Genomic DNA, 22153 nt, shown 5'->3' with positions numbered 1-22153 from the left:
AATGGGTACAAAAATCCATTATTTCTTCTCCTTTTAATTATCTGTCTATTTCAAGAAACATGCAGATTCTTAAATAATGTAATAGTCCTATTGTTCTGATTTTGCATATAGATCAATCCTTCATATTATAGGCTTTTAAGTTCTCCAAAAGCTTCTCTTTGCATAAAATTCCTGAATTACTAATCTAGGCATAAATCTTGTCGAATAATTCCATTTAATTTCCATAAATTTTCTGGAAATACCGAACTCTTATAACTAACTTGCAGCAAAAAACAAAAGGATGGAGCTTCTAACACGACTACGACTGATGAAATGAAGCGAAAATATCTCGTGGTTACCAAGTTAATTTCAATCTTACTTGTACTCATTTTCTTTTTTGTTTTCATGTCTTCTTGGCAAGTCCCTAGATACATTCACTGAAGCTTAGTTATATGAAGAGGGTATTATGAGGGTTTATTATTAGAGGAGCAGATGAAGAAGAACAAACAGAAGAACCATTGGCTTACGTGTCGAAAAACAACAGCAGTAAACACAGGATATAGCTGTAAAAGCCGTTCGCTGAGGAAAATAATTATTACCAAATTTAAACTTATTAAGGAACAAAAGTATAATAATAATGCAATTGTCCAGAGAGTCCATCACAACATATAAACGCACTTCAAAACAACTTCCAATTTTAACAATAACGGAAGAAATTTGCAGTGACAATGAAAATATAATCATTAAATGAACTAAAATCAGTAAATAAAAACATCCAGCAGTAATTTTGATTGCTTGGCATTTACTTTGGCAAATTGGAGAATTTATTCATGGAAATCTGAAAAATTTTCTAAGGCTCATAGCTTTAAAAAAAAAAATTAATGAACTATGCACATTCGGTATCATCATAAAAATTATATTCTTTTGATGCATATTTTATTATCAAAGTTCCTTCTTTTAAAGTTTAGGTCGCTATTAGCACGAGTTACTCTTTACTTTCAGTTGTTTTTTACCATTTTAAATATTTAAGATTCATTAAGTTTGGACGAATTTACACTAACACTGAACACTAATTTACAAGCTCTATAATAATATATATTGAAAACCCATCGTATACAGTAAATGTACAATGACAGAGTATACAAAATAGTACGAAAAGAGGAAACAGAAAGAAAACACACTAAACAACAGACTAAAAAATAACAACAAAAACAACAACTTCTTAAATAGTATACAAAATAGTACGAAAAGAGGAAACAGAAAGAAAACATACTCAAAAATAACAAGAAAAACAACAACTTCTTCGAAAATGACAGCAAAGACAACAACTTCTGCAAGGAGAAAAAAATGGAAACAAGAGGGAAAATTAAACATGCAAATTTGCCCACTCGTGCTTTAAAAATGCTGGTTTTATTTTTTGCCGGCTAATAAGTATCTCAACAGCTAGATTTGGGTCAGCTAGGTTGTAGCGTTGAATCAGAAAACAATTTTTTGTCCATTGTGGCAATTTTAGTAGGTACTTGGCAAAACAGAAAAACAAAGACGGGATTTTAAGCTTTTCACGGTTTCCCAATAATTTCCAGAAAGGGGTCACATATAATATATGTGGCAGAGCGGTAGCGTTGTAAATATTTGCCAGTAGTGGACGGTTAAATCTCAGAGTAGATTTAACGACCAAAGCATAGGAGCTGGAAATTCGCCGTTCAAGATGTGATATCAGGAGGGAGCGTGTATGATGTAATGAGGTACCTATTGGCAGCCCCAGATATACTATTTTATCAACTGGTTTTACTGAGCAATCACCTAGTCTGACATTAGTAGGACGGTCATTCTTCCAACTGTAAAGCAAGACTTCCGACTTTTGGGAATTAAATCTCAGACCGACTTTCTCGTAATTGGACTGCAGACATGAGAATATTTCTGAAAGGCGGCTAAGCGTCCGGCTGATATTCAGCGTGCCATCAACATAGCATACCAGGAAAATGTCAATGGAACTGAGAATGCATGATGAAGGACAGCTGTCTTGAGGCTCAATAATGTAGTTGTTGAAGAAATTGGGGGATAAGACTGCCCCCTGACGGGCACCTTTGCGAACTGGTATCAAAGCTGACCGTGGAGCTGGTGGAAGGCCTTTATCGGGAGGGAGCTTGAGCCGCACGCGAAGGCGAGAGTAAAGTTCACGGGAAGCCCGAATGATATTTGAGTTCATTCCTCTTTTAGCTGAGTTTAGCAAAATAAGCGCATGAACCAATGAATCAAACGTTCTCTGCAGGTCTAAGCCACCGATCGCTAGGCTTTCTCGTGACTTGTGTGCATCCAGGTGTGCATATGCAACAACATGGAGAGCTTTAGCACAACCAATACCGTGTTGGAAACTGAATTGTCTTGGTGGACTGCAACACAGTTTCTCAAACTCATCTACGAATAAAGGCTCAAATACCTTCCAAAGAGAAGTAGCAATCGGGATTGGATGGAAAGAGGAGCATTGCATGCTCATTTTTCCTTTTTTAGAAACTGGCGTAAGATCTTCAATTGAGGAAGTGGTTTGGACAGTACCCTGAATGAGGATAATCTGCATCAGGAGAGTTACGTGACTAACGAGAGCGGGCCCACCAATTTTTAGATGGAGTGCGCTGATTTCATCAGTCCCAAAAGATTGTTTAGGCTTTAGGCGAGAGATGGTCTTGCAAACAGCTCCCTCTGCTACGAGACATAATCACCCTGAGGACAACTAGCTAAGAAGTCATCCAACTTAGCTGCGTATCTTTCGTTGAGAGCTGGGGCTGGAGTAAAAAATTCTGACCCATACTACGCGCACCATTCAGAATCAGGGATAGTAAATGCGGACAAAGACTCATCGCTTTTAGAGGACAGAAAACGCCAAAGAAGAGAAGGATTCTTTTTTTCCCTTGCAGATTCGATATCAATCATCTTTTTTTCTGTGAGCTTTTAGCTCCTTCGCGAATTTTCTTTTTGTGAGCAGGTGGATTGAATTGACAACTCCCGAACAGGGTCGTCCACAAGAAATCCAAAGTTGAAGTCAAAATTTAGACTTAGAATAGGTATCTACTAACTCTGGATTTTCAGACCAGCCAGGAAGGGTAGGATGACGGGGTCTACTTAGAGAGACGTCAGCTTTTTCAGCACAGTGAAGGGCATAGGCGATTTCTGCGCATTATATGTCGACTGATAGTTATGTTTCCTCCCTTGAAAAAGCAGTAAATCTAGAGAGAAGATGAACAGGGTAAAGGGAGACTGATCTTACTAAGGACTCTGGCGGCTTCTTCTTGAAATAAAACAGGGTTAATTTTACGGCAATCACGGCGATACCTAAGAGGTGTTTTCGAAGTTGTTTGCGTTTGTGTGTCAGAGCTGCGGCAAGGAATCTCGGCCGAGAACTGCATTGGTAAGTGATCAGATAGCTGAAAATCAAGCACCATCTTGACAGGCGAGATCCTGAGATTTGCAGACGCAACGACATGATCGAGATCTAATGTAGACATTGATGTGTGTACGTGTGTAAAATTTAAATCTTTGCAGTTGAGATCAAACTGGTCTCCAAAAATACTGAGCAACAGCGTAGAACATAAAGACCTATATGAGTGTGGTTCAGTCAAATCGCAATCGAAGTCACCAAGTAATATGCATTGAAGGCTTAAGGATCTAATACGGTTAATACACTGGCCGAGTTTATCACTAGAAAAAGTGAAAGCACACTCCGAACGCTCATCATGGTAATTTGTTGGCAAATATACATTAATAAAAACACATCCCTCAACAAGAACCGCTAGAAAATTATCATTGACTTCAAATACACTAGATCTTAGAGTCGAACAAACGAAAGTAGCAATACCACCGGAGGGTCACCCTTTTCCACTTAGCTGCTTCGTTGAAATTGAATAAACTGATACTGAACTTTTAAAACTAAGAATACTTTTACTGCGGCTTGTGACGAAATGTTTTTGTAAACAGACAACTTCATTCTGCTCAAATACAACATCTAAGATCTGAATTTTATTCGCAAATGAGCCATTAATGTTCCACGATGAACATTTAACTGCAGAAGCTTCAAATGTCAATTCTTTTGTGATTTACTGTTTGAGGGACATTTTACGCTCTAACAGATGTGACTGCTGATTTTGCATTAAACATAGAATGTCGGCTGTCTGCGTGGTTCATCTCGCGTAGAACAATGTTCATTTGAGCCATATCTAGAGCATAAAGGTTCAGCCGTACACAGGGAAGCGAGGTGACCGATTTTGTGGCAGTTATAGCATCGTCTTCACAAGAACTTAGACGGATCAGCAGGTAGACGCTCGTAGCCGATAATCACCGAAACACTCAGAAATTGTTGGAGCTCACTGATAGTGTCAAAATACACTTTGAAGAAACGGGATTTCCCGCATTATTCAGTCTTCGTACTATTCGAGATTAGATTTTTTAGTCCTTGACAGTTTGTATCCTCAGGGACATTTCGAAGCACAGCTATGTGCAGGGGTTCTTGAACAGCAATTTTGATATCGGGCTTGGAAGATTTCACTTTCTCAACGATTTTTGCTGCTGCAGCTTTCGACCGGACCACAAGCTTCAATTCGTTTGCAGATTTGCGAAGTTCGCTAATGTCATTTGTATTTTCACAGAAACTGTCTATGAAAGCTTTTCGGTCATTTGGGCCATTCCGGTCATGAATGCGCATTGTCAGTATAATATACATATACTGATATTCAGTAATCAAAGAGTTAATATTATTTGATTTATTAAAGTTATAAAAGTAAAAACATTTAGATTTTTTTTCAGTAAAGTGCAAATTATGTTCTGGCCTTGGGAAGGCATAGGGGTTTTGAGCCATCTTATGTTAATTTCTGCTCGTTTTGAGTTCGACTCGGTCATGTAGTGTAATTTCTGTTCGTTTTGGGTTTCATTTATTTATCGATGCTGATTTGTGGTAGTTTCACGCTGGTAGATTATTTGATTTTATTTTTGCTCATTTTTAGTTTAATGGAGTTCTTTACTTTTCTTTGAAAAAGTATTTTGTGGAAAAAGTTTTTTTTAATTAATTTCTGTTCGTTTTATATTGGCACAGTCTTTTCAGGGAAAAAGAAAATAATACTTTAAATCTTTTCGTTTTTCTTATGACTTTATAGTTTGGCCTGCTATTTCTATGCTGGAGAAAAATTTTAAGCAATTTTTAACAACATACATGCTTTTAAAAATCTGGACACAAATAGTAGTGTTTAATTTAGCTTCATACCTCCTCTAGTTGACCTGAAATGGAAAAATTGATACCATTCACAAAAATCTGTTTACTTTCTTTGATAGCTTGGATACACTTAAGCTATTTTGATTTGGCTAAATTATAAGAGCACAAGTAGCCCCGAAGATTTGAACATAATACCCTCAGTCGCTCTTGGGATACTGCTGAGATGCCTTATTGGGAATTAGCATTAACACAGCTCATTTTGATTTAATCTTAAGGCAACATTTAGTTTTTTAAACATAATGGGCAAATGAGAGGGTGGGCGTGGTAGGGGGATTAGTTGCCCTCAAATCACTTTCGACTATTAAAAAGGGCATCAGCCTTTTCTATTTTCAATTGAATGAGGCCTTTTCGTAGTTCCCACGACAACTCCTTCGATAAGAAGTGCCCTGGTCTAAACAACAACAACAACAAAAAAATAATACATTATACCCATTTCAATCTTTACCAAAAAATTTCAAGCCTTCCAATCACTTTTGACTATTAAAAAGGGCACAAGGCCTTTCGATTTCCTACCAAATGGGCTCTTTTTGAAACGACAATGCTTTCTATAAGCACCTTATATGTCCCCAGAGCATAAATTACAACCCTTACCATAAGGAATGTTAGGGTGGTTGTCATTCTCTAAGACCTAATTTCTAGACCTTTCAACTACGTTAAACAAAATGGCCATCTCAAAATTTTGATTGGACGTGTTTGGGGAAATGGTGGGCATGAGAGGGGAATTAGTCGCTCTCAAATCACTTTCAACTATTAAAAATGGCAGCAGCCCTTTCAATTTCCAATCAAACGAGCCTTTTTGAAGTTTCCATGACAACAGTTTCAATGAAAACATTATATACCCCCAGGCCATTACTTACAACCCTTGCCTTGAGGGCGGAGGGGGGGGGGGAGTCATTCTTAAAGACCTAATTTCCAGAACTTTCTGCTACGTTTAATAAAATGGCTATCTGAAAATTTTGATTGGATATGTTTGGAGGAATGGTGGGCGTCAGAGGAAGGTTAGTTACCGTCCAAATACTTTTGACTATTAAAAAGGGCACCAGTCCTCTCAATTTCCAATTGAATGAGCCTCTTTTGAAGTTTTACAACAACTCTATCTATAAAAACCTTATATGCCCCCAGGGCATAACTTATAAACTTTACCCTGTGGGCTTTGGGGGGTTTGTCATCCTTAAATACATAATTTCAAGAAATTTCAACTACGTGGAGCAAAATTGCTATATATATGCATTGATGGAATGTGTTTGGGGAAATGGTGGGCGTGAGAGGGGGGTTAATTACTCTCACCTCACTTTCGACTATTAAAAAGGGCAATTTCAATTTCCAATCAAATGAGCCCTTTTTGAAATTTTTACAACAGCTTTCTATATAAACCTTTTATGCCCCCAAGGCACAACTTACAACCTTTGCCCTTAGGGCTCTGAGGGGGTTATCATCCAAAAAGACCTAATTTCCAGAACTTTGAACTACGTTGAACAAAATTGATTTCTCAAAATTTTTATTAAATGTGTTTGTAAAAGTTACAGGCGTAAAAGGGACATTTATCGCTATCCAACCACCTTAAACTGTAGACAAAGACATTAGGCCTATTAATTTCCAATTGAAAAAAACCTGTTTAAGCTTCTATAACAACGTTCTTAGCAAGAACTATATTTGCCCCCTAGGCATAACTTACTACCTTTGCCTTGGGGGCTTTGGTGGGGTTGTCATCCTTAAATACATAATTTCCAGAACTTTCAACTATGTTGAACAAAATGGCTGTCTCTAAACTTTGATTGAATGTTTTTGGGGAAATAGTGGGCGTGAGAAGGGTTTAATTACTCTCCACTGACTTTCGACTATTAAGAAGGGCAATTTCAATTTCCAATCAAATGGGCCCTTTTTGAAATTTTTACAACAACTTTCTGAATAAACCTTATATGCCCCTAGGGCATAACTTACAGCCCTTGCCCTGAGGGCTCTGAGGGGGTTATCATAGGCAACGCGCTAGCGCTGCCTAAGTAAAGAACGATATGGCCACAATGTGTTTTTTTTTCTTCGACAGGCACTTCGTATTGAAGGAGTCGTCGTAGAAACTTCAAAAAGGGCTCATTCGATTGGAAATTGGAGTGGCTAGTTACCTTTTTAATAGTCGAAAGTGATTGGAGGGCAACTAGCCCCCTCCCCGTGTCCATCATTCCCCCAAACACATCCAAACAAAATTTTGAGATAAGCCATTTTGTTCACCGTAGTTGATTTCCAGATAGAAAATATCCTTTTGAGGAGGACACTCCCCCACAACCCTCGGGGACAGGGTTTTAAGTTATGCCCTGAGGGCATATAAGAACTATGTATTATTTTACTATGTACTATGTGTTATTTTTTTTCCTTTAGAGCAGGGCACTTTATATGGAAGGGGTCGTCGCAGAAACTACAAAAGGGACTCATACGATTGGAAATTGAGAGCTCTAGTGACCTTTTGAATAGTCGAAAGTGATTGGAGGTCAACTAGCCCCCCCCCCCCACGACCATCATTCCCCCAAACACATCTAATCAAAATTTTGAGACAGCCATTTTGTTCAGCGTAGTTGATTTTCAGATAAACAATAAGTTTTTGAAGAGGACACTCCCCCACAACCCTCAGGGCAAGGGTTGTAAGTAACACCCTTGGGTCGTTTGAGGTTTGTGGAAAAGGAGTTCCTGTAGAACTTTCAAAAAAGTATCATTTGATTGAAAATTCAAATTGCTAGTGTTCTTTTTAAGAGTCAAAAGTGATTGGAGGGAAACTAGCCCTCCCCCCCACGCCCATCATTCCCCCACACACATCCAATCAAAATTCTGAGGTAGCCAATTTGTTCAACATAGTTGATTTTCAGATAGAAAATATGTTTTTAAGGAGGAAACTCCCCCACCACCCTCGGGGAGGGGGTCTTTAGTTATGCCCTAAGAGCATTCAAGAACGATGTTGGCAAAATGTACGTTTTATTTTTTTTTTCCTTTAGAGCTGGGCACTTCATATGGAAGGAGTTGTCGTAGAAACTTCAAAAGGGGCTCATTCGATTGGAAACTGAGAGTTCTAGTGCCCTTTTTAATAGTTGAAAGTGAATGGTGGGCAACTACCCCCCCTCCCCCGACCATCAGTCCCCCAAACACATCCAATTAAAATTTGGAGATAACCATTTTGTTGTGCGTAGTTCATTTCCAGATAGAAAATATCCTTTTGAGGAGGACACTCCTCCACAACCCTCGGGGCAAGGGTTTTAAGTTATACCCTGAGGGCATATAAGAACTATGTATTATTTTACTATGTACTATGTATTATTTTTTTTCCTTTAGAGCAGGGCACTTCATATGGAAGGGGTCGTCGAAGAAACTTCAAATGGGGCTCATCCGATTGGAAATTGAGAGCTCTAGTGACCTTTTTAATAGTCGAAAGTGATAGGCGGGCAACTAGCCCCCCCCCACGCCCCTCAGTCCCCCCAACACATCCAATCAAAATTTTGAGATAGCCATTTTGTTCAGCGTAGTTGATTTTCAGATAAACAAAATGTTTTTGAGTAGAAAACTCCCCCATAACTCTCGGGGCAAGGATTTTAAGTTATGCCCTGGGGGCATATAAGGTTTGAATAGAAGGCGTTGTCGTAGAAAATTCAAAAAAGTCTCATTACATAGGAAATTCAAAGGGCTAGTGCTCTTTTTAATAGTCGAAAGTGAATGGAGGGCAACTAGCCCTCCCCCCACGCCCATCATTTCCCCAAACACATTCAATCAAAATTTTGAGATAGCCAATTTGTTCAGCGTAGTTGATTTCCAGATAGAAAATATATTTTTGAGGAGGAAACTCCCCCACAACCCTCGGGGTGAGGGTTTTTAGTTATGCCCTAAGGGCATATAAGAACGATGTTGGCAAAATGTACTATTTATTATTTTTTTCCTTTAGAGCTGGGCATTTCATATGGAAGGAGTTGTCGTAGAAACTTTAAAAGGGGCTCATTCGATTGGAAACTGAAGTTCTAGTGCCCTTTTTAATAGTTGAAAGTGAATGGTGGGCAACTACCCCCCCTCCCACGACCATCATTCCCCCAAACACATCCAATTAAAATTTGGAGATAACCATTTTGTTCTGCGTAGTTCATTTCCAGATAGAAAATATGTTTTTGAGGAGGAAACTCCCCCACAACCCTCAGGGCAAGGGTTTTAAGCTATGCCCTGGGGGCATATAAGGTTTTTATAGAAGTTGTTGTTGTAGAAACTGCAAAACAGGCTCATTCGATTGGAAATTTGAAGGGCTAGTAACCTTTTAATATTCGAAAGGGATTGAAGGGCAACTAGCCCCTCACGCCCATCACTTCCCCACATAAATCCACTCAAAATTTTGAGATAGCTATTATGTTCAGCGGAGTTGTTTTCCATATAGAAATAGATTTTAGATGCAGGCAGTAACCTTCAACCGTCGGGGTAAGTCTTGTCAGTTGCCCACTGGGGGCATGAAAGGTTTTTTATAGAAGACGGTGTTATAGAAACTTCAAAAAAGGCTCATTTGATTAGAAATTAAAAGGGCTAGTGCCCTTTTTAATAGTCTAAAGTGATTGGAGGGCAACTAGCCGCCTCCCCACGCCCATCATTTCCCCAAACATATCCAATAAAAATTTTAAGATAGCCATTTTGTTCAGCGTAGTTGATTTCCTGATAGAAAATATGTTTTGGAGGAGGACACTCCCCTACCGCCCTCAGGGCAAGGGTTTTAAGTTATGCCCTGGGGGCCTATGAGGTTTTTAAAGAAGGAGTTGTCGTAGAAACTTCAAAAAAAGCTCATTCAATTGGAAGTTCCAAGGGGTTGTGCCTATTTTAATAGTCAAAAGTGATTGGAGGGCAACTAGACCCTCCCCCAACGCCCATTATTCCCCCAAACCCATCCAATAAAAATTTTTAGATAGCCATTTTCTTCAGCGTAGTTGATTTTCAGATAGAAAATATATTTTGGAGGAGGACACTCCCCCACAACCCTCAGGGCAAGGATTATACGTTATGCCCTGGGGGCATATAAGGTTTTTATTTAAATCTTTGTCGTAAAAACTTGAAAAAGGGCTCATTCAATTGGAAAATCAAAGGGATAGTACCCTTTTTAATATTCAAAAGTAATTTGAGGGCAACTAACCCCCTCTCACGCCCACCTTTTCCCCACACACATCCAATCAAAATTGTTAGATAGCCATTTTATTCAACGTAGTTGAAAGTTTTGGAAATTAGATCTTCAAGGATGACAACCCCTCCCCCCATAGCCCTCAGGGCAAGGGGTGTAAGTTATGCCCCGGGGCATATAAAGTTTTATTGAAAGCGTTGTCGTAGAAACTTCAAAAGGGTTCATTCAATTGGATATTGAAAGGGCTAATGCCTTTTTTAATAGTTGAAAGTGATTGGATAGCGACTAACGCCTCTCTCACGCCCATCATCTTCAAAACACATCCATTCAAAATTTTGAGATATCTATTTTGTTCAACGCAGTTGAATGTTCTGGAAATTAGGTCTTTTAGGATGATAAACCCCTCAGAGCCCTCAGTGCAAGGGTTGTAAGTGATACCCTGGGGACATATAAGGTTTATATAGAGAGTTGTTGTATAAATCATAGGCAGCACGATCGCGCTGTCTAATTAAAGAACGGGGACACTCGAGAACGAGACAAGAAACGGGGACTAAGTAAAGAGGAGGAAACTCCCCCACAACCCTCAGGTCAAGGGTTTTAAGTTACACCCTGGGGGCATATAATAACGATGTTGGCACAATGTATTATCTAGCATTTTTCTTCTTTAGAGCAGGGCACTTCGTATCGAAGAAGTTGTCGTAAAACCTTCGAAAAGGGCTCATTCAATTGGAAATTGGAGTGGCTTCTGCACATTTTAATATTCGAAAGTGATTGGATGGTGACTAACACCCCTCTCACGCCCACCATTTCCCCAAACACAACCAATCAAAATTTTGAGATAGCCATGTTGTTTCTCTCAGTTGAAAGTTCTGGAAATTCGTTCTTAGAGGATGAAAGCCACCCTAACAGACCTTAGGGTAAGGGTTGTAATTTATGCCCTGGGGGCATATGAGCTTTTTATACACGTCGCTATCGTTTTCAAAACGGCTCTTTCAATTACAAATTGAAAGCCCTACTGCCATTTTAATAGTTAAAAGTGATTGGAAGGCTTAGCAGTTTTATATTAAAGATCAATGTAGGTATAATATACTATTTTTTGTTGTTGTTGTTTAGACCAGTGCACTTCGTATCGAAGGAGTTGTCGTGGGAACTTCGAAAAGGGCTCATTCGATTGAAAATAGAAAGGGCTGATGCCCTTTTTAATAGTCGAAAGTGATTTGAGGGCAACTAATCCCCCTTCCACTCCCACCCTCCCACGCCAACCCTCCCGTTTCTGCTCTTAGAATTTAACCAAATCAAAATAGCGTAAGTGTATTCAATCTATCAAAGAAAGTAAACAGTTTTTTTTGCGAATGGTATCAGTTTTTCCATTTTAGGTCAAATAGAGGAAGTATGAAACTAAATTAAACATTGCTATTTGTGTCCAGATTTTTAAAAGAGTATATGTTGTTAAAAATTGCTGAAAATTTTTCCCCAGCATACAAATAGCAGGCCAAACTATATAGTCTTAAAAAACGAAAAGGCGAGCAGAAATTAACATAAGTTGGGCGCAAAACCCCTATGCCTTCCCAAGGCCAGAACAAAATTTGCAATTTACTTTAAAAAATATAAATGTTTTTACTTTTATAACTTTAATAAATCAAATAATTTCAACATTTTGATTACTAAATATCAGTATATGTATATTAAACTGACAATGCACATTCATTTGTGTTTAGGAAAATGGTGGTCGTGAGAGGGGCGTTAGTCCCTCTCCAATCACCTTCAACTATTAAAAAAGGCAATAGCCCTTTCAATTTTCAATTGAATGATCCCTTTTGAAGTTTCTACGACAACGCTTTCAACAAAAACCTTATATGCCCCCCGGGCATCACTTGCAACCCTTGCCTTGAGGGCTGTGGGGGGGATGGTTTGTCATCCTTAAAGACCTAATTTCCAAAACTTTCAACTACGTTGAACAAAATAGCTATCTAAAAATTTTGATTGGATATGTTTGGGGAAAAGGTGGGCGTTAGAGGGGGTTTAGTTGCCTTCAAATCACTTTCGACCATTAAAAAGGACACTGACCCTTTGAATTTCCAATCGAATTAGCCTTTTTTGAAGTTTCTACGACAACGCCTTCTATAAAAACCTTATATGCCCCCAGGACATAACTTATAACCCTTGCCCCGAAGGTTGTGGGGGGGGAGGGGGTCCGTCTCAAAGGTATAATTTCCTGAACTTTAAACTGCGTGGAACAAAATGGCTATCTCAAAATTTTGATTGGATGTATTTGGGGAAATGCTTGGCGTGGAAGGGGTGTTAGTTGCTTTTCAATCAATTTCGACTATTAAACAGGGAACTAGTCATTTCAATTTTCTAATCAAATGAGCCCTTTTTGAAGTTTCTACGACAACGCGCTCTATAAAAACCTTAAATGCCCGCAGGGCATAGCTTACAACCCTTTCTCTGAGGGCTTTGGGGGTTTGTCATCCTCAAAGACCTAATTTCCAGAACTTAAAACTACGCTGAATAAAATGGCTATCTCAAAATTTTGATTGGATGTGCTAGGGGAAAAGGTGGGCGTGAGAGAGGGATTAGTTGCCCTCCAATCACTTTCGACTATTAAAAAGGGTATTAGCCATTTAAATTTTCAATTGAATGAGCCCGTTTCCAATTTTCTAAGACAACGCCTTCTATAAAAACCTTATATGCCCCAGGGCATAACTTAAAACCCCTGCTGTTAGGGTTTTGGATGAGTGACCTCCTCAAAAACATATTTTCTGTCTAAAAATTAACTATGCTAAACAAAATGGCTATTTCAAAATTTTGATTGGAGGTGTTTGGTGGAATGATGGGCGTGGGGGGGCTATTTACCCTCCAATCACTTTCGACTATTAAAAGGGCACTAGCCATTCCCATTTGCAATCGAATGAGCCCTTTTCGAACTTTCTACGACAACTTCTTCGATACGAAGTGCCTTGGTATGGAAAAAAATAATAATACTTTGTGCCAACATCGTTCTTTACTTATTCAGCGCGATTGCGCTGCCTATGATAATTCTCTAAGAAATTAAGAGGTGTTCACTGCATGAATGCATGAACAGAATTCTATACTGACCTTAATATCGATAACTTTCAGTATACAATTATAATTCTCCATAAAAGTTAAGCAAGACTGTTTTTCAGTAAAGAGCTTGTTTTAAAATTCTAAAAATATTGAAAATATTGAAAAAATATAGAGTCAGTCTATTTGAGCCAGTTTTGTAAATTTATCTTGCGTAACCAGTGCAGCAACAATTCTCCTTCCTTTTTAGTTTCACTTTCACTCTTTACTAACGCAAAAAGAATTTCGTATTTTTGCATTAATTTTTGCTCGTTTCAATTGTTTTTAAATATACATAGTAAGACTTACAAAAACACATTCGTTTAACTTAGGTGATGAAACGAAAGAAGTTGACATGATTTTTTTAAAGGGCGGTAATATAGGCACTTGGAAGATTGGTTGACTTTATTTCTGCTCATTTTTGGTTAAATGGTGCCCTTTACTTTTCTTTGAAAAACTTATTTTGCGGAAAAAGTTTTTTACGTTAATTTTTTTTAAAAGGCGGTAATAAAGGTTTTACCTCATACATCCCTTAAATTTTCACACAAGATATGTGCAACCTTGTCACCCAAAAAAAGTCCAAGGTTTATGTTGTCATTGGTTTCTTTAAGAATTTTCACATGAAAAATTCAATTATTTTTATGAAAATGATAACAAATAAATTACATTTCATTCAGCAGGTATTTTTCTTAGAAGGAGCAGTTTCCTTTTGTGACTGAAATATTTTATTAAAATTCTGTAATTTTCAATCAAAATCAATACAAAAGAAGATAATAATATTCTCGAATATATGTATTTCATAGGCTAGTTGATAGAGGTGACTTGATAGTGCTCTCTCCTCTCAAATAATATTTGGCCTGGCAGAATTAGACTTGCAATCATTTTGCTGTGGAGCAACACGACTGCTTTCGTATAGTTTTTTGTCTGTCAATCAATTGTCTTTAGGTAAGAAACCTTTATAGGTTAGAATTTGAACCGTAATTCAATATGAAGGATGTGAAACAGAAGAGATATATGTTCACCAAGGAATCTTGAGATTTCTAGCACTTTTTCGGAGAAAAATATATTATTTTTCTAGTCTACTAAATAACACAACAAGAAAACAAAACAATACTGTCAAGCCGAGGCCCTAGCTCAGAAATTAGACTTTTTAGGGATAAACTTTAGACTAGTATAGAACATTGAAGAATCTCTTTGAGACTTGAGGTAAAATTACTGAATTTATTTTGTATTCCTAGGCAATAAATTTGAAAGTCAACCTCAAAATCCCTAATTCCATTTTTATTTTATGAAATTTCGGACTTCGATAAAAATGTCTTAGGTTTTTTATGAGACTTCATCCCAGAGCTAATATGAAACCAGACAATCTGTACCCAATTTCATATGCGAGGTTTCTGTGATCTTGTGATTTGCAAAAATATTAGAAAATGTTTTCAGATCTCAGTCAAACTTGATTAGAGTAAACGCCAGTATCCCGATTGCATCTTTGGAGCCTGTGGACACGATCATGTAGGTGCTAGTGCCCTAGATATGCCTTAAGGCATCATAATGGGCACTATACTCAGCCAATTTTCTCTCTAATGTAGTGATTCTGCATTTCAAAGCAGTTTGCTCAAATAAACCACAAAATGAAAATGATTGTAAAATTTGTGCCTTTCTTAGGTTCACATCCAGTCCCTTAAACTTTGGACATCATGATATGCACGAGAAGAGGCTATCAAATTTTAATCCAACTCTTTGGAAAGTATGAGTAGTTATCCTAGTGGACTTTTTGGGGGTTTTGTGATCTTAGCTTTGTGGAAGGAGGGGTTCCAAAATTCAAACTTCTGACAAAATTGGCTGTTGAAATCCCATAGGCTGTTGGAGGGATATCTAATTGTGCCTTTCTGGGTTGAGATACTGGTACTACCACTGTGAGGGTTAGAAAAGAAGGCTTAATTCTTGTCTTCAAAATAGCTACTAGTAAATGTGGTCAGATTAGGAAAAAATTTAGTCAGAAGTAGAATTTTGTATATCAGTCCTGTCTTTTTTGGAGTTACAGACCGATTTCACCCCTCTGTCAAAGGAATAAGAGGATTATTTCGTATGAAAAAAATTAAATGGGAGTATTCATACGAATGAATTTCATTCAAAAATTCATAGAAGCAAGTATTCAAATTGTGTCTTTTGGAACTCCAGGCTCATTCCCGCTTGAGTGGTAGCAGAGTAAGTAGGTTAGGTTAGGTGAGGTTCCAAAATTCTTGTAGTCAGCACATATAACAAAACAGTACTTAAGATATCAACCAAGCTTGATAGAAGGTAAGGTTTGACGTCCTAATTGGGATTTCTTAGTCTTTGGACTTCTTATTCAATCCAGCAGCTGCAAAGGGAAAGAGGTCACTAAACTCTTGTAAACAGAATGTTCGTCAGAAGAAGTTGTAAGATATCAGAAGCACTTGGGTAAACATAAGACTATGCGTCTTAGTTATATCTTTCGATGGTCCTTGCCGCGGTCAAACTCTGAAAGGTGAAACTGTCTATTCTGTGTCCCACTTGCACTCTTTTCGGACCCAAACCCGATCCTACCTCTCTGGGAAATCGGTAGGGGGTGACATTAAATTCTTGTCACACAATCAGGTCTACAATCAGGATATCTAATAGAGCAGGGTAGTTGGATTTTAACATAATTTGATGGAAAATCAATGTTAGTTTTGACATTTTGTCTTTTCTATATCAAATCCAACCCAGCCTTTGTAGGGACTGGGGATCTATTTATACATCCATTTACTAGATCAACGCAACAGATTTGAATCTGACTATATGCTGTTTAATTGCTTGTTTTGTTTATTTATTGAAGGCCACCTTGTTCTTATATCCAAGTAAATGTGTCCTTTAACTTATAATTAATTAAAAAAAACTTTTTCCACAAAATAAGTTTTTCAAAGAAAAGTAAAGAACTCCATTAAACAAAAAATTAGCAAAAATAAAATCAAATAATCTACTAAGCGTGAAAATACTAAAAATCAGCATCGATAAATAAATGAAACCCAAAACGAACAGAAATTACAATAAATAGCCGAGTCAAACTCAAAACGAGCAGAAATTAACATAAGTTGGGCTAAAACCTTTATGCCTTCCCAAGGCTAGAACATAATTTGCACTTTACTAAAAAATATAAATGTTTTTACTTTATATCTTTAACAAATCAAATAATATCAACATTTTGATTACTAAATATCAGTGTATGTATGTTAAACTGTCAATGCATAGACATTTGTATTTTTTTTTCAGTAAAGTGAAAATTTTATTCTGGCCTACGGAAGGCAAAGGGGTTTAGAGCCCTACTCTTGTTATTTTCTGTTCGTTTTGAGTTTGACTCGGTTATTTATTGTAATTTCCGTTTTTGGTTTCATTTATTTATCAATGCAGATTTGTAGTAGTTTCACGCTTGGTAGATTATTTGATTTTATTTTAGCTCATTTTTGTTTAAAAGAGTTCTTTACTTTTCTCTGAAAAACTCATTTTGTGGAAAAAGTTTTTTTCAATTAATTTCTGTTCGTTTTATATTGACATAGTCTTTTCAGGGAAAAAGAAAATGATACTTTAAATCTTTTCGTTTTTTTAAGACTTTATGGTTTGGCCTTCTATTTCTAGGCTCGAGAAAATTTTCAGCAAATTTTAACAACATACACTCTTTTAAAAATTCTTGACACAAGTAGTACCTCCTCTAGTTGACCTGAAATGAAAAACCTGATACCATTCGCAAAAAAAATCTGTTTACTTACTTTGATAGCTTGGATACACTTACGCTATTTTGATTTGGTCAAATTTTAAGAGCAAAAGTAGCCCCGAAAGTTTGAACATAAAACCCTCAGTCGTTCTTGGGATACTGCTGATATGTCTTATTGGGAATTAGCATTAACACAGTGCATTTTGATTTAATCTTAAGGCAACATTTAGTTTTTAAACATAATGAGCAAATGGGAGGATGGGCTTGGGAGGGGGATTAGTTGCCCTCCAATCACTTTCGACTATTAAAAGGGGCATCAGCCCTTTCTATTTTCAATCGAATGAACCCTTTTCGAAGTTCCCACGACAACTCCTTCTATACGAAGTGCCCTGGTCTAAACAACAACAACAACAACAACAACAAAAAATAATACATTGTACCCACATCGATCTTTACTATAAAAATGTCAAGCCTTTCAATCACTGTAGACTATTAAAAAGGGCACTAGGCTTTTCGATTTCCAATCGAATTAGCCCTTTCTGAGTTTCTACGACAACACCTTCTATAAACACCTTATATGCCCCCAGGGCATAAATTACATCCCTTACCCTAAGGGCTGTTAGGGTGGTTGTCATCCTCTAAGACCTAATTTCCAGAACTTTAAACTACCCTAAATAAAATGGCTATCTCAAAATTTTGTTTGGATGTGTCTGGGGAAATGGTGGGCGTGAGAGGGGCGATAGTCGGTCTCCAACTACTTTCAACCATTAAAAAAGGCACTAGCCCTTTCAATTTCCAATCGAATAAGCCCTTTTGAATATTCTACGACAACACTTTCTATAAAAATCTTATATGCCCCCAGGGCATAACTTACAACCCTGGCCCTGAGGGCTGGGGGGAGGATTGTCATCCTCAAAGACATAATGTCCAGAACTTTCTACTACGTTGAACAAAATGGCTATTTGAAAATTTTGATTGAATGTGTTAGGAGGAATGGTGGGCGTGAGAGGGGGGATAGTTACCTTGCAATTACTTTCGACTATTAAAAAGGGCACTAGCCCCCTCAATTTCCAATTGAATGAGCCCCTTTTGAAGTTTTTACGACAACTCTATCTATAAAAAAGTTATATGCCCCAGGGCATAACTTACAACCTTTGCCCTGGGGGCTCTGGGGGGTTTGTCATCCTTAAATACATAATTTCCAGAACTTTCAATTACGTTGAACAAAATGGCTATCTTTAAACTTTGATTGAATGTTTTTGGGGAAATGCTGGGCGGGTGAAGGGGGTTAATTACTCTTCACTCACTTTCTACTATTAAAAAGAGCAATTTCAATAACCAATCAAATAAGCCCTTTGGAATATTCTACTACAACACTTTCAATAAAAACCTTATATGCCCCCAGGGCATAACTTACAACCCTTGCCCTAAGGGCTGGGGGGGGGGGAGTGTCGTCCTCAAAGACCTAATTTCCAGAACTTTCTACTACGTTGAACAAAATGGCTATCTGAAAATTTTGATTGAATGTGTTAGGAGGAATGGTGGGCGTGAGAGGGGGGATAGTTACCTTGCAATTACTTTCGACTATTAAGAAGGGCACTAGCCCCCTCAATTTCCAAATGAATGAGCCCCTTTTGAAGTTTTTACGACAACTCTATCTATAAAAAAGTTATATGTCCCCAGGGCATAAATTATAACCTTCACCCTGGGGGCTCTGGGGGGTTTGTCATCCTTAAATACATAATTTCCAGAACTTTCAATTACGTTGAACGAAATGGCTATCTCTAAATTTTGATCGAATGTTTTTGGGGAAATGTTGGGCGGGTGAAGGGGGTTAATTACTCTTCACTCACTTTCTACTATTAAAAAGAGCAATTTCAATTTCCAATCAAATAAGCCCTTTGGAATATTCTACGACAACACTTTCAATAAAAATCTTATATGCCCCTAGGGCATAACTTACAACCCTGGCCCTACGGGCGGGGGGGGGGGGATTGTCATCTTCAAAGACCTAATTTCCAGATCTTTCTACTACGTTGAACAAAATGGCTATCAGAAAATTTTGATTGAATGTGTTAGGAGGAATGGTGGGCGTGAGAGGGGGGTTAGTTGCCTTCCAATTACTTTCGACTATTAAAAAGGGCACTAGCCCCCTCAATTTCCAATTGAATGAGCCCCTTTTGCAGTTTTTACGACAAATCTATCTATAAAAAAGTTATATGTCCCCAGGGCATAACTTACAACCTTTGCCCTGGGGGCTCTGGGGGATTTGTCATCCTTAAATACATAATTTCCAGAACTTTCAATTACGTTGAACAAAATGGCTATCTCTAAACTTTGATTGAATGTTTTTGGGGAAATGCTGGGCGTGAGAGGGGGTTAATTACCCTCCACTCAGTTTCGACCATTAAAAAGGGCAATTTCAATTACCATTCAAATGAGCCCTTTTTGAAATTCCTACAACAACTTTCTGTATAAACCTTATATACCCGCAGGGCATAACTTACAACCCTTCCAATGAGGGCTTTGAGGGGGTTATCATCCTAAAAGACCTAATTTCCAGAACTTTCAACTACGTTGAACAAAGTAGATATCTCAAATTTTGATTGGATACATTTGGGAAAATGGTGGGCGTGAGAGGGGAACTAGATGCCCTTCAATCACTTTCGACTAAGAAAAAAGGCAAAAGCCCTTTGAATTCCCAATTGAATGAGACTGTTTTTAAATTTCTACAGTATCGCCTTTTATAAAAACCTTATATACCCCCAGGGCATAACTTACACCCCTTGCCCTGAGGGATTGGGGGGAGGGGTTATCATCCTTAAAAACCTACCTTCGAAAACTTTAAACTACGTTGAATAAAGTGGCTATCTAAAATTTTGATTGGAGGTGTTTGGGGAAAAGGTGGGCGTGAGAGGGGGGCTAGTTGCCCTCAAATCACTTCCGACTATTAAAAAGGGCACCAGCCCTTTGAATTTCCAATTGAATGAGCCATTTTTCAAGTTTCCACGACACTGATTTCAACAAAAACCTTATATGCCCCCAGGGCATAACTTATAACCCTTAGGCCTAAGGACTGTGGGGGAGTGTCCTGCTCAAAGGTATAATTTCCAGAACTTTCAACTGCGTTGAACAAAATGGCTATCTCAAAATTTTGATTTGATATATTTGGGTAAATGGTGGGCATGGAAGGGGTGTTGGTAGCCTTCAAATCACTTTCGACTATTAAAAAGGGTACTATCCATTTCCATTTCCAATCAAATGAGCCCTTTTTGAAGTTTCTACGAGAGCGCTTTCTATAACAACCTTATATGCCCCAGGGCATAACTTACAACCCTTGCCCTGAGGGCTGTAGGGGGGGGGGGGTCATCCTCAAAGACCTAATTTCCAGAACTTAAAACTACGTTGAATATAATGGCTATCTTAAAATTTTGATTGGATTATTTGGGGAAAAGGCGGACGTGAGAGGGGGGTCAGTTGCCCTTCAATCACTTTCGACCATTAAAAAGGGAACCAGCCATTTGAATTTCTAGTCTAATAAGCCTTTTTTGAAGATTCTGTGACAACGCTTTCTACAAAAAGTTTATATGCCCCCAGGGCATAAATTACAACCCTTTTCCTGAGGGCTCTGGGGGAGTGTCCTCCACAAAACATAATTTCTATCTGGGAATCAACTACGCTTAACAAAATGGCTATCGCAAAATTTTGATTGGAGGTGTTTCGGGAAATGGTGGGCGTGGAAGGGATGTTAATTGCCTTCCTATCACTTTTGATTATTAAAAAGGGTACAAGCCACTCCAATTCCCAATTGAATGAGCCCTTTTCGAAGCTTCTACGACAACTTCTTCAATACGAAGTGCCTTGGTCTAAAGGAAAAAAATAATTGATAATACATTGTGCCAACATCGTTTTTATATGCCCCCGGGGCATAATTTAAAACCCTTTCCCTGAGGGTTGTGGGGGAGTGTCCTCCTCAAAAACATATTTTCTATCTGGAAATCAACTACGCTGAACAAAATGACTATTTCAAAATTTTCATTGGATGTGTTTGGGGAAATGGTAGGCGTGGAAGGGGTGTTAGTTGCCTTCCAATCACTTTCGACTATTAAGAAGGGCACAAGCCACTCCAATTTCCCATTGAATGAGCCCTTTTCGAAGTTTCTAGGACAACTCCTTCGATACGAAGTGCCCTGGTATGGAAAAAAATAATACATTGTGCCAACATCGTTCTTTACTTAGGCAGCGCCATTGCGCTGCCTATGATAGTTAAATTTTATCCTCGCTAATGGATAGTGTGGAGCTGTTTGCCAATTCTAGAGAAGCAGTCTAACTCTAAATAGAAAAAGTACGTCCTATCTTTCACATGAGAGATTAATCCCAATCCCCTACTTCAAAATTTCCTCAAGAATTTCTTCTTTAGGAATTTTTTTTAACCAAATCAGAGGTTTCTAAGGTCATTTAAATTTATTTTGTAGGTTCCACGCCAGAATAACAAAAAAGTATTTTTATTGGTTTTTTAAGCATATGCAGTAGCAAACTTACTCGCCCATTGTGTCTCCATAATATTAAACTCGGGTCCATTCCTGGGGATACGAGGCATGTCAAATTTAATTCAGATCCTTGCTGTAGGAATACTTCGTTACCGTTCATAATTCTTGTTTCGGGAACTGGAAGAGAAAAAATACGGTCACTTTACGAAGATTGAATGGGAAAAGGAAGAATTGAAGCGTCGTTGTAACTTTATGTCTTACCCCGAGAAAATCAATTACCTCTCGAGCTGGAAACAGAGAAAAACTAATAGCGAAAAATATCCTTCCTTCAAAAAAGGTGAGCTAGGCAAGGAGGCTAGACTGGAGAAATTCAGAATAGACACTGACTTGGTACTGAGTGTCTTGCAATATATAGAGGAACAGGATGAATTTAAACACACGGATTTCGCAGTAATCTACATACTACGCCGTAGAACATTACAAGTAGGCCTATGTACAAAAATTTTTGA

The 22153-nt window shown here is 38.0% G+C and overlaps 1 protein-coding gene across 2 annotated transcripts in view; it reads right to left on the bottom strand.

Annotated features, from left to right (window-relative positions):
* LOC148952311 (uncharacterized) overlaps nt 1-22153 on the bottom strand; it is a 391162-nt gene that overhangs the window by 171682 nt on the left and 197327 nt on the right. For both annotated transcript variants that reach the window (XM_089088921.1, XM_089088922.1), the window contains exon 5: nt 21697-21821. In XM_089088921.1, the coding sequence (XP_088945047.1) occupies nt 21697-21821 (125 nt within the window). The remainder of the gene's footprint in view (nt 1-21696; nt 21822-22153) is intronic.

Source organism: Artemia sp. Qi Xiang Cuo, chromosome 5 (assembly GCF_049724085.1).
Source record: "Artemia sp. Qi Xiang Cuo chromosome 5, ASM4972408v1, whole genome shotgun sequence".
NCBI lineage: Eukaryota > Metazoa > Arthropoda > Branchiopoda > Anostraca > Artemiidae > Artemia > Artemia sp. Qi Xiang Cuo.
Note: the sequence above shows the minus strand (reverse complement) of the source record. Positions and strands in the feature narration are given on the sequence as shown.